Below are 16,758 nucleotides of genomic sequence, written 5' to 3'. Positions count from 1 at the left end.
AGTCACATAAGGAAGAAATATTTCCTTCAATAATAACCTTCCCTAAAGTAACAAATCACTACTTCTTTCAAGTGCTTTAAAAGTTTTAGGAAACAAGGCTGTGTACAGAAATAACACTAAGGACTCACAAGGCCAAAAGGGGCAGACAGGAACACAGCTCTGTGCTCAGAAAAGTTGCACAATCTGACAAATCCCTGCTCCCTTTACAAATAGTGCCTCTGGGAGTCAGTCAAAGGCAGGAAGCAATCTGCTAATTATTTCTTAAAATTTCATTTCTCTCTCTTTTCTACAGAAAACAGAAGCAGAAGCTCATAGTGCATTATCTGAAATCTGCAGCTGGCACTGGCTAAGAAAGCAGTTCAGAGCCAGAGCCAGGTCTGAGATGCTCAGCTGCTCCTCCTGCCTCTGCCTGCTCCGAGGGATTCCCCAGGAACCATCCTGCCCAGCCCCATGGTGAAGAGCTGCCGGGCTGCCAAGGACCCCCTTGCTGAGAGCAGCCTCTGCCCAGGAACGGCCAGCTCCTCCCGGTACCTGCCCTGGTACCCCCTCCTGGTACCTGCCCTGGTGCCTCCACCCTGGCACTCCCCTCCTGGTACCTGCCCTGGTACCCAAATCCTGGTACCTGCCCTGGTACCCCCTCCTGGTACCTGCCCTGGTGCCTCCACCCTGGTACTCCCCTCCTGGTACCTGCCCTGGTACCCCCTCCTGGTACCTGCCCTGGTACTCCCCTCCTGGTACCCCAATCCTGGTACCTGCCCTGGTACCCCCTCCTGGGGGGCCACATGCCCACGCTCTGCCAGGGCTTGTTCCCACAGCATGGGACCTGGCAGATGAACCTGTTTCATTCTTCAAAGCAAAAGACATTTTTTTTTCTACTTTCTAGGAAGAAATAAAACTTTGTCAGGGATTTGGGCATCAGCTGAGAGCACATCAATTCCCCCAAGTGCTTGCTTTACACAGGCAGAGCCCAGACAGAGATACAGAACCAACTGCATCACTACCCACCCGAGAGCTGCCCTGGCCCAGCTGGGGCCCCACCAGCTGAGTGCACTTGTTCACAACACAACAATTCAAAGCTGAAGCCTCATAACAGATAAAACTCTCAATTTCTTCTTTTTTTGTTTTCTGTTTGTTGCTCCAGGGACAGGAAATAGCACAATGCAAATGAAAGCCACAACCCAATTCAGCTCCTCCAGGAATGACAGCAACTGCACCAGTGACAGCAGGATCAGCCAAGTCATCTTCCCTTTACTCTACACATTTCTGTTCCTGGTGGGGATCACGATGAACGGCCTGGCAACGTGGGTCTTCTTTAAAATATCCAGTAAATCCAATTTCATTATCTTCCTCAAGAACACTGTGATTTCTGACTTCCTCATGATCTTGACGTTTCCATTTAAAATCCTCAGCGATGCAAAGCTGGTGTCCTGGGTCTTGCGAGGGTTTGTGTGCCAGGTCACCCAGGTAGTGTTTTACTTCACCATGTACATCAGCATCCTGTTTCTTGGTCTGATAACGATTGATCGCTATCAGAAAGCCACTTCACCATTCAGAACATCAACTCCACGGAGCCTTTTAGCTGCCAAGATCCTGTCCACAGCCATCTGGGTGTCCATGTTTGCTCTCTCGTTGCCCAACATGATTTTAAATAATAAGAAGAAAACACCCAAGAACGTAAGGAAGTGTGCTCTCCTGAAATCAGAGTTTGGCTTAGTCTGGCATGAAATAGTAAACTACATTTGTCAGCTCATCTTCTGGGTTAACTTAGCAGTCATAGTGGTATGCTACATCCTGATCAGCAAGGAGCTGTACAAATCCTACAAAAGGACACGATGCACAGGGAAGGCATCTAAAAAGACTGTCAATCTCAAGGTTTTCATAATTATTGCTGTGTTTTTTATTTGTTTTGTGCCATTCCACTTTACCAGAATCCCCTACACCTTGAGCCAAACGAGAGATGTGTTTGACTGCTCTGCTCAGAACACCCTGTTCTACCTGAAGGAGACCACGCTGTGGCTGACATCCCTCAATGCCTGCCTGGATCCATTCATATACTTTTTCCTCTGCAAATCATTTAGGAAATCCTTGCTGGACATGCTGTGCAAGTACAGGGCAGTGTCAGGGCTCGGGGCGCAGGCGAAGGGGCAGAATGAGGGGGATGACACTGACGAGACGCCTCTCTAGGTCTCAGGGCTCCACACGCATTTCCTGAGGGTGGCAGGAGCATAAATCCACAAGGAGCATCCAGAACTTCACCGACTTCTTTAGAAATAGCCCTGCAGATGAACACGAGCACCCTGGAGCCACCACCACTGCCTGCAAAAATAGAAAGCTTAAATAACAGAGGAGTCCCCCTGCCCCCAACCTCCACCCTGGCCAAAACAGGAGCTCCCCAGACCCCAACCTCCACGCCTGTCAGAACTGCTGGGAAGAAGCCTGAGCTTAAAGGTGGAGATGTGAGGAAAAACTTAAAACAGAAACATGAAATGCTACAGATGTTATTATGAACTGTAAAGATTTTGCAGAAACAGCTAAACTAGGGCCAGAGTAAAGTTCATGACACCACAAGACCTGAGAAATGCAGATAAAATCCACAGCAGATGTGATTTTTCAATTTAGGGAGCTGTAACCTGGTATGCAAGTGGCAGACAAACAGAATCCTAGAGAGAGCCATTTGGGTAGATTTTTGGTAACAGAATAACACTTTGCTTATCTCATTCTATGCTTGCAGTTCCTAATCCATTGACCAATAATTAATAGTTGTATTTCAGAGGAAATTATTTCATAATCAGGCTTGATATTAATTAAATCCCCAAATCCTTCCCCTTACTACATAAATAAACAAAACTGTATGTTTTCACAGAGAACATTATATTAGAAAACATACAAACACTTGATTTACATCATACTGAGATCTTGGGGAAAGACAGACTCATGGTAACTTCTTTACTGGTGATTAAGGGCAGCTTTTTGCACTATACAGAATACTCAGCCGCTTCCCTTTTTGCACTTGGAATACTTGAAAAAAATCCAGGAAGTATTTTCAAGCACATGACATTTTGAGGTGTCACAGCAATTGCACATGAAATAGATTGTGGGCTTTTGGAATAAACTGTGGTTCTTTTATCACCTCTGCAAACAGCTCCAGCTGAGCAGTGTGTGTCCCCATCACAAGAGCTCATCCTGCCAAAGCCACAGCCTATCCATCCTTCCTGGGACGTGTCCCTGCCTGCCAGGCACATCTGCAACCGAAACCAAATTTCCTAAGAAGTTAAAAGGCAGCTCACGTGCTGCTCACCTACTGCCACTCTCGGCCTTGGGGTTTGTGCATCTCTGATAACCCGCTGGGATGAATTCACCCTGCCACAAACTGTGCCCTGCCTGTGCTGGGCTCTGCTCCAGCTGCGACAGTCAGTGCCTGGGGTCCACCACAGAGCACCAGGATCTCCCTGGAACAGTGTCCAGCCACCCTGTGCATCCCCAGCAGCCCCTGACCTAGGCCAGCTCAGTTCCCATTAATGCCCAGGAAGGGAAGTGCCACATGCCCCACTCCCACCCAGAACTCATTCCAAACATATTTTGCACCTACACGTGGAGAGAGAGTGGCAATTAGCCAGAAGCTGCTTTCCCTGATCAGGTGAGCTGTCCACACATCAGACCCCACGGACACACCTGTCCCCCAGAGCCACCAAAGGTGGGGTGTGCACAGGTACCTGCTGCCTCTGACAGCTGGGAACAGCATCAAGAGCTCAGCTGGGAAGAAAACATGGAAGGCCCTGCCTTGGACACCCGTCCTGGGGCATTGCAGTGGGCTGTGACACCCTTAGTGGTCACCAGTGGGGACAGAAGGTCAGGGACACACCACACTGGTGACAGTGCTGAGGGTGACAAGCCCAGCCATCCTCAGGGCTGTTTGCTCTCAGCAGCCATTTAGCACTGACACCAGCAGCTACATGAACCAGAATGTCCCAGGTACTGGTGCACAGACTCCCTGCCACAGCTGCAGCCCGAGCACTGCCCGCAGCAATCCACACCTGCCCCAGGAAGTGGCCTGAGCAGGAGGCACTGCCCCCGCGGCAGCGAGCCCTGAGCCAGAGCTGGCACATCAGCAGGCAGCAATGAACTTACACAAACAGCTCTGCTCACAGAGAAAGGCACCCCATTCCAGCACTTACCCAACAAACACATCATCAGTCCACAGCTCTCCATGCAGCAGCGTCTCCTGCCAGGACCAGAAAGTGGCTGCAAGCAGCACAGCGCATTCCCTGCCTACATGGGCCAAAAAAACCAGGAATCCACTCTGGAGAGCCACAGCCAAGCCCAGGCCCCTGTGTCAGCAGCACCCAGGTGCAGGGAGAGGGGGCAGTCCCCGAGCACCACTGTCAGGTGGCTCTGAGCAGACTCTTGTAACGCTTTGTCAGTGACTGGTGCCATCCAGAACATGAAATTCACACACAAACAACAACTAGGAGCTACATTTGAGGCTATCCCGGAATGCTGTCAGGGAACACTCTGTGTTTGTTCATCCCGCCAGTCCAGGTGTAGCAGGTCTGTCCCATGCACACACAAACCCAGAAATGTGTCTGTCCTGAGAGGCAGGGCCAGGTTTCCTTTCCCAGTTTAGGAGAAGATGGTGTGCTTTCTCACGCAGAGCAAAGGGAAGAGACAAAAGCAATAGCAAATGTGGCTAACTCAGGCAACACTGAAAATGAGGAAGGAAACCACACACCAACAGAAAAAGGTCTCATCTTTCTACACATTTCCCCACTCTTATCACTTTGCTCGAGGCTTCTGCTGGCAGAGGAACGGCGGCTGGGATGGGGACAGCCACAGGGGCCGCTGCGACAGCTGCTGCAGGTTTGTCCAGGTACGCGCAGGGTTGGAGTGCTCGGGGGTGTGATGGGCTGCTCAGGGCTGGGAGCCACCTGTGTGCCTCTGATCTTGGAAATGCTATCTAAAGCTGTGCTGGGAAAGGGAAAGAGTGGGTGCTTGGGAAGAATTACCAGAAGTCACTTAGCCAGGAGTGGCTGGCTTTTGGGCCACAGCTCTAACATTTCTATTCAACACTAAAATACATTTCTATGGAACGGCCAGCAGTGCTCCAGGCAGCCGGCTCTTATACCTTGCTGTGACATTACCCTAGGCCTCCAAAATAAGTATGAACTTTTTTAACTCTTCAGCGGATGTTAGCTTGCAAACAACTTAAATTTCGGCAAAGATTTAGATTTTCCATGAACCAGAAGAGAAATTGGTCGGGCTGTTTAACACAGGCTCAGGTTTTGTGACCTGCTGTCACTGTAAAGAACATGTCATGCTACATACAGAAGGTTGTGTTTTGTGTTCTCTCCCTCCTTTTCACCCAAGCCTGTTTCCAATGACGGGAGACTCTGCAAACACGAGTTCTGTTGGTAACGGCAGTGGAACACCCTCCTCTGTACGGTGCCCCCGTGACACCACCGTCACCCACCTGCTCTTCCCCGTGCTCTACACACTCATCTTCCTCCTGGGACTCGTGCTGAACAGCCTGGCTTGCTGGGCTTTCTTCTACATTCCAAGCACATCAACTTTCATCGTCTACTTGAAAAATATCTTAGTTTCTGATTTCATAATGACCCTGATGCTCCCTCTGAAGATCCTGACAGACTCTGGCCTGGGACCGTGGCAGCTCAAGGCCTTTGTCTGTCGCTTCTCAGCCGTGATATTCTATGACACCATGTACATCAGCATAGTGCTACTTGGGCTCATTGCTTTCGACAGATTTCTCAAGATTGTGAGACCTTTTGGGAAGTTCTGGGTGCAAAATCTGACCTCAGCAAAGATCCTGGCAAGTCTGGTCTGGCTCTTCTTCCTTGTTCTCTCCCTGCCCAACATGATCCTGTCCAACAAGACAGCGACGCCCCAGTCCGTGAGGAAGTGTGCCTCCTTGAAGAGTTACCTCGGACTCAAATGGCACGAAGCTGTCAACTATGTCTGTCAGTTCATCTTCTGGACTGTCCTCATCCTCATGTTGCTGTTTTATGTAATTATTGCCAAAAAGGTGTATGAGTCTTATATAAAAACACAGAAGAAAGGCAACAGAAGCGAGAAACGGATCAAGGGGAAAGTATTCATCATTTTTACCGTGTTCTTCCTGTGCTTTGCCCCCTTCCACTTCAGCAGGGTCCCCTACACTGTGAGCCAAACGAGTGCCCACATGGACTGCCGCCTGCAGAACCAGCTCTTCGTGGCCAAAGAGAGCACGCTGTGGCTGGCGGCCACCAATGTCTGCATGGACCCCCTTATCTACATGTTCCTCTGCAAGCCCTTTGTGGAGAAGGTGTTCTGCAGCAGGGTAAAGGCTCTGCAGAGAACAGCCCAGACAAACCCGAAAACAGAACTGGACACGCGAGTATCTCCCACTGAGTCTTGATTCTGCAGCTGCACGCTCTACTCTGCATGTTCACAGGGAGCTTGAAAAATAGTTTACTTCTGTTGAAGAACACAAAAGGGTGTTTGCCAAGTAATATTAACACTCAATAAATGCAGCAAAATGGATTTTCTAAGTACACTCACTGCATAGCCTTAATGGCCAAAAGGCTCTTGCTCAAACTGCCTAAGACAATCCACTGGTTAATTCTATCTGCTTTAAACTAAAACAACTCACTTGCTAGCACCTGAGCAGCTTACTGACTCCAGCTGCTCCGAAGGACAATTCCGCTTTACTTGGGAGTAAACCCCAGAGCTGGTGACTGTGTATGGCAGTAACTCCTGCCCTGAGTGTCAGCTTGGCTGCACATCAAGAGTAGGGAAGAGGAGGAACAGAGGGAAGGACACAGTCCCTTCCCATCCCTCCTCGCCTCTCTCACACATGTAATTACTTTCCTACCACCCACGCTGTTTCACCACCCTTCCTCTCTGCTCCCAGCAGCACCCTGGTGGAGGACAGTGTTGGCAGTACCCCGGTTTCCCAGGACATGCTCCTTGTCCAGGTGAGCAGAGCACCCAGGACTGCATTCCCCCCCCCCAGAGCCATGTGGTGCTCAGCCCCACGCTACCCTCACCAGGAAGGAACACCCAGATGTGACCCCTTGGTGGCACTTTCACCCTTCCCAGCCCTACAGCAGGCAAGGAGAGGGGAGCAGGGGACACTGCCTGAGCCTCCCATCCCGAGATCCCCTCTCCAGCCAGCTCACCAGACCATGCACAGAGCTCTCCCCTGGCTGTCCCACAGGAACTGTGCCTGCACAGAAACTGCTTTCTAACCCAAGATTCTGGAATTTATGCCACTATTTCAAGACAGCAGTGTCCCTTATCCCCAACCATCCCTTCTCCTCCAGCTCTCCTGCCAGCTTTACATTCTCACACGTGCCAGACTCTTTGATCACCACTTGACTGCTATTTTTAGAAATTCCTTGTTTACAGCAGCCTAATCCAATCCAGCACGTTGCTCCATACAGCTTGATTTTCTCAAAGCTGTTTTAGATTGCTGTGCATTAATTATATCTGCCTCTGGGGTTCCCCAGCCTCTGCCACACAGGGAGATGTACGTCTTATTTAGCAACTTCTACCCACAACATCTTCTTCACCAGGCATGTTACATACCTTCCACAGATGTAACACACTTCCTAACTGGAAACTGAACTAATCTCCAGTCAGCTTTCAACTGGTTCTGAATTTCCCCATAAATCAGTGTTATCTCAGCCATTGTCCATCTCTTACATTAAACGCTGTTGCATTAAAGGCTCTCCCCACACACATACACTGTTAGCAGGATTAACTTTAGGAAAAGTAAATATAATAAATTCTTAGCTGCTGAAATAGTCAGCACTTTAGTAACTGCTTAGAGGAACAGAGAGGAGGCTGAAAATGTTCCTCTCAACCTGCTGACACAGCGTGACTATTAACAGAGGGGCCTGAGCTAAACACTGGCAGAAGAGGGTCTGTAAACCAGCTGTGGCCTTCCACAAAGCAGACACAGAGGTCCCAGGGACTCCCAGCTCTGGCTGCATCCACCTCTGGATTTGCAGAGCAGTGTGGCAGTGAGAAACTAAGAAGATGAAGAGCAGAAATTCCTTTTGCTTTCTGATTTCTGCTTGTGATCAAGGCTCATCCAACGCTGTGCACACACACTTGGCAGCTCACACAGCTCAGTGCTGAGAGCCTGTGTCTTAGGGTGGGTGTAACCACAAAATGGGATGAGTTGGTCCTTAAATAAAGGGTGTGCCAAAGGTTTTGAGGAGTCTTAATCATCTGTTTTTCAGCGGTTGTTTCTTAGGTAGGTAAATAGGAGCCAAAGCTACCAAACTCTGTAGCAAAGAAGTGAAGGTGACTGCAAGGACAGAACACCTGCTTGATGCACTTAGGGAAAAAAGTCCCTGAATACTAGCATTTGGGATTTTGTACACATTTTCTGCAACGTTTTAGATCACTGCCTCCAGATGGAGTAAAAATCACAACAGTTAAAATGCCTCAAAGTTTAGGTCTCTGTTTTTTAAGGCTCAAAGAAATACCCAAGCAGTATTTTGTTTTGCACGTGATCCAGTAGAGCCATGCTTGCAGAGCAGCTCTCCCCTGGCAGGGAGCCCAGAGCAGGGAGGGAGCACAGAGCGTGCAGTGGGGCTCCTCCGCTGGGCTCCCCACGTTCCTGCAGTGCAGCCCAGGAGCTGTGGAGTTCCGCAAAGTTTACCAGTAGAGTCAATACAGCAGTCACCATTTTCCCAAACCTGATTTCTCTCCCAGCCCACCCAGAACGCGCTGGCACTGCCCTGAGCAAACCCCTGGCTGTTCCCTGGCACAGCAGCTGGCCAGGACAGCAGCCTCGAGCACCATTCCCACTTCACCTGTGCTCACTCCAGCCCATCACAGCGTGAGGCAGCAGCAGGGCTCCTCCTTCCCACAGACCAGTGTTCCCTTGCGTGGCTTCTCCTCACTCCAGACAACCTAGAAACTGAGAACTGGCACGAGGCTTTGAACCCTTTTGCAGAAATGACCCTTGTCCCAGGCTCCCGTGGGCAGCTCCACACAGAAAGTACTGACACTTGTCCTAAACATCTCTGCAGGTAATTGGGTTCCTGGAAAGGGAAGTACAGGGCGCTCAGCAGGTCAGTTTCATAGGAAATCACTCATTTGTGTACACTGAGTGTAAAAATGCAAATTTTTATTTCACTTGTGTTTCAGGAAAAGGAAGTATTTTATACCCTTACCTAACACATGCCCTCTCCAGTCTTTGGACTGCCTCTCCTCAGAGGGACAGCATGGTAATTCCTGGGTGCCCAGAGAAAAACTGCTCTTCAGAGACATCCTGACCCTTGGCACAGCTCCTCACATCCCTCTATCCAGGCTCCCACAGCTCTGAGTACTCCGAAAATGCTCGTAACACACAGCCGTGCTTCAATTAATCAGAAATGCAAACCAGTGATTTGCATCCTGAGCAAGAGCTGGGCAGACAAGTCAAGCAGCCAAGGTCTGACCCACATGATGGCACATGCACAGAGCCAGCAGGGCACAGGGGAGGACTGCAGGCACCAGGACAGACCTGAGCCTACAGACAGGATCAGCCAGCCAAGGCCTCAACTCCAGGTTCCCTGTCAGCACACAGTGAGGAACTTGAGGACAGAGGGGAAAAGAACTGAGCTTTTAAAGTCAGTTCTTAGTTAGATACTTTCCTCCTTCCTTCCTTCCCTGTTAGTGACAGGCATCACACAGTGACTGGAGCAATCCACATCAGGAAAGGGGAAATGTCAGCCCTTCCAAGACAAAAGCTCTTCCCCTGATAAAAACACCTCCACCTTCACATCTGCAGCTGTAACACTGCAGAACCCTCCCCATGTTGCAAGCTCTGATCTTGCTGACACTTTTCTGCTTAAAAAACAGAAACAGCCAGTCCTGTGCATTACCCAGGTGACGAATCTGCTCTAACATAACCTTGCAGTTCACATTGCTAAATATGGCAGTGAAGACGTTTTAGAATGAGGCAACACAGTAATTGTTGTAATAACGTTGTTCGGGCTCTTATGAAATCTTAGAGTTACTCTCTAATCATCAAAACACAAAAAGGGACATCCAGCCTGTAAATAATGTGAACAATAGTTAAGTTACAGGTTACCTTCAGCTGTTCTTTTACATCAGACCTTCGCATTTCTTCTGTGCTGTTTTTACGACAAGCTCCCCACATTTCAGTGTTTCGTGTGTCAGCTCGTCCTGACCTGCTCAGCCTGCGAGCAGCCAGCAGCACGTCTGCATTGGAGCCTGCTCAGGGATGCCAGGGCACTGGGTTCCGACCCATCACGTCCTTCTGGTACACAAAAATAAAGAGATTTTTAAGAAAAGTTAATGTGCCTTTGCACCATATTCAAAAACTAAACAAACTAAAACCCCATTCTGGTGCAGATTTTATTTATTATTTGAGCGTTACTAACACACCAGTTTTGGTGTGTAAGCTCTACTCCAGAGTGCCAATCCCTGAACACTTGGTTCTCTGTAAGCTATTAAATCACATTTTTTAAACATTTCAGTTTTCACTGTCAATTTCTTCTCTCTTTCCCCACGGCACATCCTGCTGCACTGGTTCTTAGACCCCAGCCTGGGAGACCACCAGCACTGGCAGTGCTGAAAAGCAGCAGCACAAATGTAGGCAGCCCGTGCTGTTATGTCATGCTTGGACTGCAGGAGAGGCTGCATTCCCTGAGCCAGATGTGCCCCCGGAGCCCAGCGGTGCCCCTGGGCAGGGATGCAGGAGCTGTGCTCTGCACAGCACTGGCTCTGGAGCTCTGGAGCTCAGTGTCTCATGCAGGGGATTGTTCCAGGAGGGTACAAACCCCTCCAGACCCTCTGAGTTTTGTTCCCCTACTCCAACAGGCAGCTGCCAAGCCCTGGAGCACAAGGGGCAGCCGAAGGAAGGCCAAGGGGAGCACACACCGTCCTGCACAGTCACGTGCAAGGCAAAGGCTTCATTGAATCTCCTCTCCCCTGCCACAGGGCAAGCCTTCTCCATCCTCAGGGATGTGTGCCTGCAGCAGGACCATCCCCTGCTGTCAGTGTATGCAGCTCCTGGGATGAGTTTGGCAGCTGCAATAATAAAGCTGAAAACACAACAGAGTGAAGCCATGCTCCTGCAGCTTCATCTGCATGGGTTTGCTTTGCCTTGCAAAAGCTGGGCTTCAAAGGCGAGCTGTGCCAGCAGTCTCCTGTGATCAGGGACTGTGCCTGATTCAAGGGAGAGGGCCCGAGGCGAGAGGAAATTTTGGAGTCTGCCCACAAGCAGAAATGTGGGGTTTAGTACAGGGCTCCCTGGACAGAGGCCAGCGGAAGCTGCTCAGCGCTGCAGGGGCAGCAGGGGGGGTCCTGCTCTGGCTCAGCCCATCGCAGGCTCCATGCAGCTCACAGGGCTCCTGTGCAGAGGGGCACTAGGGGCTCAGCCCCTCACATATTTGAGAAAAAAACAAAATTACAATTTCTATGGAAATGTCCAGGCAGAACAGACAGAAAATGGCCTTGGCAGCCACTGCTTTCAGAGCACTGGGATTATTTTTTCTTTTTTCCTGAATTTTTAATGAGAGAGATGGGAATTTGCTTTCTTTTAAAGAAGGCAGCAGATATGGAAAATTACCCACTTCATCCTCCACTGACATGAAGCAGAACTTTGTCCCACTAGAACAGTCCCAGTATTTTATCTCATGTCCCAGTTTTATCCCATGATTATTTCAGTGTTCTAAAGTCACTAAATAGTCTGACTGCAAGCACAAGTACAGCCAGGACCACTGAGGGCAGGGCTGTGAGAGGCAGAGGGCTCAGTCAGTCCTAAGGAGCACCATGGCAGGAAACAGACACTCGGCATTTTAGCTGCAACACTGAGTGACAGACCTGGAGTTCTATTTTCATCCTACACGTTATTTAGAAGGAAGGATCTGTTTAAAGCACAACACTAAAGGCAATCTAAATATAATCAAATTAATAATTGACAAGATAATCTTGATAAGTAGATGTTTTCATCTATCCAGCACCAGATTTTTCAGGCTGATGTTAAATCCACAGGCACCCTGCAGACACTGCATGCCCCGGGAGGCAGAGGCAGGGCAGCAGTGAGCACCCTGCAGGCTCTGCAGCCTTCCCCAGCACGAACCCACCTCCCAGGTGAATCACTGTCTGCGTCCTGGGCGCCCCAGCTGCTCCGGAGCCAGGAAGTGAGCGGAGCGCACTCACCTACCCTGGCATGTGAGTCATTCCCAGGAATGAGAAAGCCAGTTGCTCCAGTTGCTCCTGGCCAGGGGAATTTTGACTCTCTGATCAGGTATCACCAAAAAAAAAGCCATCGGAAGCCCAAAAATCCTGCTGCCAGACATGGTTCGTTCGGCTGCCCTGTCCCAGGAAATACTCTCCTGCCTACTGTAGCTCCAGGATGTGTTCTGCAGGAGTCTGAGGCACTTTGGGGATGCAGCTCCGAGACGAGCGGAAGGCGACGATGGTGACAGGTAAGTGAGCTCTGACCATCCGAAAAGCATTCGATAAGTTGTTCAGTGAGTCTGCTAGCACCTTCTCACCCTTGGCTGAAAAAACAGGAATTAAGATATAATTGCTGAAAACCAGACTTGGAATCATAAACTGAATGTCAGATCAATTCAAAGAGTGAAAAGTTCTCAAAATAGCATGCCTTTACCCACCTTTTATTCACTCATACATAGTATTCATGGTGGCAAAAAAAGTTCAGTTTCTACTAATCCTTCCAAGATACGACTCAGAGTGCAGGTGGGTCCATTGCTTCAGGAACTCACATCCTGACAGAGCTTAACTCATATAAAGTAAGATTCAGTAACTACAATATCTGAATTTGCTTTAAAAGGGTTTGTACTCTATTCCCTTTCACCTCTTTCAGTATGGGAAACCAAACTTGAGCTCTCTTCACTCTATGAACAGAATAAATGTTCTCTTCACTCGTACTTCATTCAAGTCATGTTAAAACTTGTCAGGTTCACTGGAAAAACCACATAGCTCTGAATGAGCAGACTAGATCTGATGAGTCTCACAGCTTGGGAAATATCTGAGTTGCTTGCAAAAACCTCTGTCTTTTAGGGAGATTTCATATTGAAGAGGTTGTTCTCGGTTACAGAGCACTGGGAGCAGCAGCACAATTCGAGGGTTTGTTAAAAATTACTTGTTAGTGCACTGTGGGGTCTGCAGGCACTCCCGCGTGCTCCATCTGGAAACTGGCAGCATTTCACACTTATTTCCATCTTTTTAAAGAATTCTGAGACCCTCTTTAGAAAGGGAAACCCGGAAACCCAGGCAACCTTTGGGTGATGTCGCTGATTCACTCGCAGGCACTGGCCCTGAGCATGGCAGTCACCAGCACTTTTCTGGTCAGGAGAATCTTCCCCTCCTCTCCTGTGGGTGGGCCAGCAGCCCCGAGGCAGCGCACGGAGCCTCTCCTGCCTCCCCGCTGCGTGGGGAGGAGGCACGGCAGCACCTGGGACAGCCCCTCGCCGAGGAGCGGCCCGAGGGGCAGCGGGGAGAGGTGTGAGGGATCTCACACACGGAAACCGTGTGTTTGCACTCGGGGGTGGGAGAGAAAACTGCCCATTCTCAGCAGCATCCGCCGTGAGCCCTCCTCCCCCGGCCGTGCCCGTCCAGCCCCGCCGTGTCCCACCCTCGGTCCGTGCCGGGCTGCGGAGCCCCGCGGGCAGGGGGCAGCGGGCTCCGGCTCGCCTGGCACCGGCACCACGGCCCGTCTGCGCTGCCCGCACCGCGCCCGGCTGCAGAGCCCGCACCGCGGAGTCCCCCGGCCCCACGGATCCCGGGAGGGTGGCCGAGCTGGGAACATCCAGGGCAGCACCGCTAAACGGGACAGGAGCACCGGGACGGGGCAGCAGGGCACCGTCCAGACTGCTTCACAGCAATGCAGCGCTTCAGAGGCCACAGGCTCCTTCCCACTCCCCTCGGCACAGAGCCCTGCATGAGACAGGCCAGCAGCCAGGGACAGGGAATGCTCCTTCTCCTCGCTTTATGACCAGTCCCTTCAAAAAGAACCTCCTCTTTGATCCAGTGAGCGCCAGGAGAAGCCAGGCAAGCCCCCTGTGGTCCGACTACAGCATTGAACTCGAGCTGTGCAGTCTTGCCAACAGTTTGGGGCTGGGTGAAAACACACCTGACACACACCGTGAGCTCCAGAGCCTCTGCACAGCGGTCAGCTCCACAGGAGCCCAGGCTGCAGCAGACACCAACCCCAGGGCTGCCAGGAAAACTCTAGAGGAAGGAGGCAAGATCCACTCCTACATTTCAGCAGTCTTAATCCTTTCCAACAGGAAAAATTACCTTAACATCTTAAATTAATTCAAACATTGCTCTGTCGATTGTCAGAAGTCGGGTTTCCACTTCTGACCAGCAGTGAAGCTCACATGAGGTACTGCAGCAACCTCTGCTCCTGGCTCTTCCTCAGGAAAATGGCAGTGGCATGCCAAAGGGACGACTGATGCTGAGCAGCATCAACTGGACTAGGATCAGCCTGTATCACCCTCCCTGCAGCAGCAGGCGCTGTGACAGGAGCCCAGAGCTGGGCGGCAGGAGGAGCAGCAGCTCTCGCAGCTGTGCCTGATGCCCTGCCCAGGGCCAGCAGCCTGCACATCCCGAGAGGGGGCAGGGAACTCTCCGGGCTGTGCATGAAAAAATGCCGTTGCACCAGGCTGGACTTCTCCCTAAAATCCCCGTGTCCTTTTCCTTCCTCTTTCAAGCAGTGGTGCTGCTGCAAGTAGCAAACAGAGCTCCGTGTGGCAGCAGGATGTACTGGAGCCCAGAGAAACCTCCTGGCACAGGCACACAAGGAATTTTGGTGCTTCTGTGATGTGAATTAGGATTGCATACCAAAAAATCAATAGAAATTGCTTCACCACCAAGAAAAATGCCTGAAAGACAGACTGGAGTTACTGAAAGACTTAAATGGCACTGGCTATGTGCACATACCAATAATTATTTAATTTCCCAATATATTTTCTTGCAGTGGCCCCTGAGGGATGTGATAGAGACACAACAGACACAGGTCCAACAGATGAAGGTGCAATGCTACCAATTACACATTGTATTTTTGTGTTTGTGCCCCAGACATCTTGATTCTTTTTAAAGTGTCTTTTTGAAATTTTTACTTAATGTTTTTCACTGTGCAGTACAAATAATCAAACCTAAAAGCTGATCTTCTCCATAAAAATCTCTGACTCAAGCCCAGCCCCCTCAGCCGTGGCCTTTGCTGCTGGGCTGCAGAGCATGGCAATGACATGGGCACAGAGTGACATGTGACAGGGCACAGGCACGTGGCACTCATGACATGGCACCTGTGACATGGCACAGGCACCAGTGACATGCACAGGCACATGGCACCAGTGACATGGCACAGGCACCAGTGGCATGGCACATGGCACAGCCAGCATGGCACAGCCATGTGGCAGCAACAAGGACCCCCCTGCTCACCTGCACAGGAGCTTTGGGACCCTTCCCTACCCGTGACTGTGCACAGGGGCTGCACCTGAAGTAGTGAATCCTCAGTGGGGCCCAAGGAAAGCCTCTCTGCAGGGCCCAGACAGCTCACACTGCCAGCAGGTTTGTGCAGCCACAACCAACAGCAGCATCTTCTAGAAAGAAGCAAAGGAAACATTCCAGAGTCCCTTTCCTCCTTGCTAATTAGAGGCTGCCTTACTGAAAAAATACTCATTATCCCAGCCCTGCCAACCACGGTGTTGAGCTCTCCTTTTTTTTATCCCCCTCAAAAAGCAGCCAGCAATTGCAACCCAGCTTCTCTTGCACCGAGAGCAGCTGCTCACCTGCTGCCCAGGTGATGCCAGTTCTGTTGGCAGCCCTCTCAGCTTCCCGTGCAAAGCCGCTGCAGCCCTTGGGAGCTGTGCCTTGCTGGGATTCTCCAAGCCCACGTCCTCCCTGCAGTGCTGGGCCCCTCCAGACAGGAGCACAGCCCAGTGCAGCTGACCAGACTCACAGTGACCACTGAGGGCCATTGGCCACCAGCTCCTGCCTTTGGCCACGGACAGTGCACGTGGTGGTCATTAATGCAGCACACAACTGGGGAGCTCCAGCAGCATCGCCTGGGAGCTACGGTGCCTGTGCAAGGGGAAAGGGAATTCAAGTGGCTTTAGGTTCTGCAAATAACCTCAAAAACAGTCTTACTGTAACAATTAACAACAGTTACTAGATCTTGCAAACTCTGCATAGAAAATCCAATTCAAAGTAGGTAATATAAACCATTAACTTTTAGCAAGGAGAACTCCAAAACACAGAAAAAAGAAAAAACTTGTTAGCTCAGGCAACATGTCATGTCAGCTGTGTCACACAGGGACCATTGAGTCGTAATAATTCACTTGAGAAAAAAAAATCAATGATTACATTTGGACAAAATATTCCAAAAGTGGCCTTGAGAAAGTTAGATTTGCCCAAGTATTTCTATTTCTAGAAAAACTCTTTCTTTTTAAAGTGAGGAAATCCTGCAGTCCTAGGGGCATATTCCCCCAAAATGAGAATTTTACATATTAGATGGTATTACTGAATGCTTACTCCAGGGTTTTGCTACCCCCAGTGCAAGCATACAACAACAAGCTACAGGTGCAGACAGGCTGTGAGGTTTCAGCTGCAGCACAGGCAAAGACTGAGCACATGCAGGGGCTGCCTTGACACCAGGCACAGCCAGGCTGGGCACTGGCACAGCCCGGGCACTGGCACGGCCCATGGCACTCCCAGCTGTCACAGAGGAGCACTGAGCCGTGCTGTCAGTGCCTGTGTGGGGGCTCT

General features: G+C 50.4%; 3 protein-coding genes across 3 annotated transcripts in view; 2 read left to right on the top strand and 1 right to left on the bottom strand.

Moving 5' to 3' along the window:
- MED12L (mediator complex subunit 12L) overlaps positions 1–16,758 on the bottom strand; it is a 68,486-nt gene that overhangs the window by 14,945 nt on the left and 36,783 nt on the right.
- Positions 1,152–2,352, top strand: P2RY12 (purinergic receptor P2Y12). Its single transcript, XM_068200102.1, has one exon. The coding sequence runs from the start codon at positions 1,159–1,161 to the stop codon at positions 2,182–2,184; it is 1,026 nt and encodes a 341-aa protein (XP_068056203.1). The 5' UTR covers positions 1,152–1,158; the 3' UTR covers positions 2,185–2,352.
- P2RY13 (purinergic receptor P2Y13) lies at positions 4,488–6,888 on the top strand. The gene is made up of 2 exons (XM_068200101.1): positions 4,488–4,867; positions 5,365–6,888. Exons 1-2 carry the CDS (start codon positions 4,818–4,820, stop codon positions 6,407–6,409), a joined length of 1,095 nt encoding a protein of 364 aa, XP_068056202.1. The 5' UTR covers positions 4,488–4,817; the 3' UTR covers positions 6,410–6,888.

Source organism: Anomalospiza imberbis, chromosome 10 (assembly GCF_031753505.1).
Source record: "Anomalospiza imberbis isolate Cuckoo-Finch-1a 21T00152 chromosome 10, ASM3175350v1, whole genome shotgun sequence".
In the NCBI taxonomy this organism is placed as follows: Eukaryota; Metazoa; Chordata; class Aves; order Passeriformes; family Viduidae; genus Anomalospiza; species Anomalospiza imberbis.
Note: the sequence above shows the minus strand (reverse complement) of the source record. Positions and strands in the feature narration are given on the sequence as shown.

What these genes read in the sequence shown, in the direction of transcription:
- P2RY13 (XM_068200101.1), top strand. Translation starts at nt 4,818, where the DNA reads ATGGGGACAGCCACAGGGGCCGCTGCGACAGCTGCTGCAGGTTTGTCC. An exon ending in GCTGCTGCAGGTTTGTCCAG is followed by an intron (nt 4,868 to 5,364) that starts GTACGCGCAGGG and finishes TTTTCACCCAAG; the next exon opens with CCTGTTTCCAATGACGGGAG.
- P2RY12 (XM_068200102.1), top strand. Translation starts at nt 1,159, where the DNA reads ATGCAAATGAAAGCCACAACCCAATTCAGCTCCTCCAGGAATGACAGC.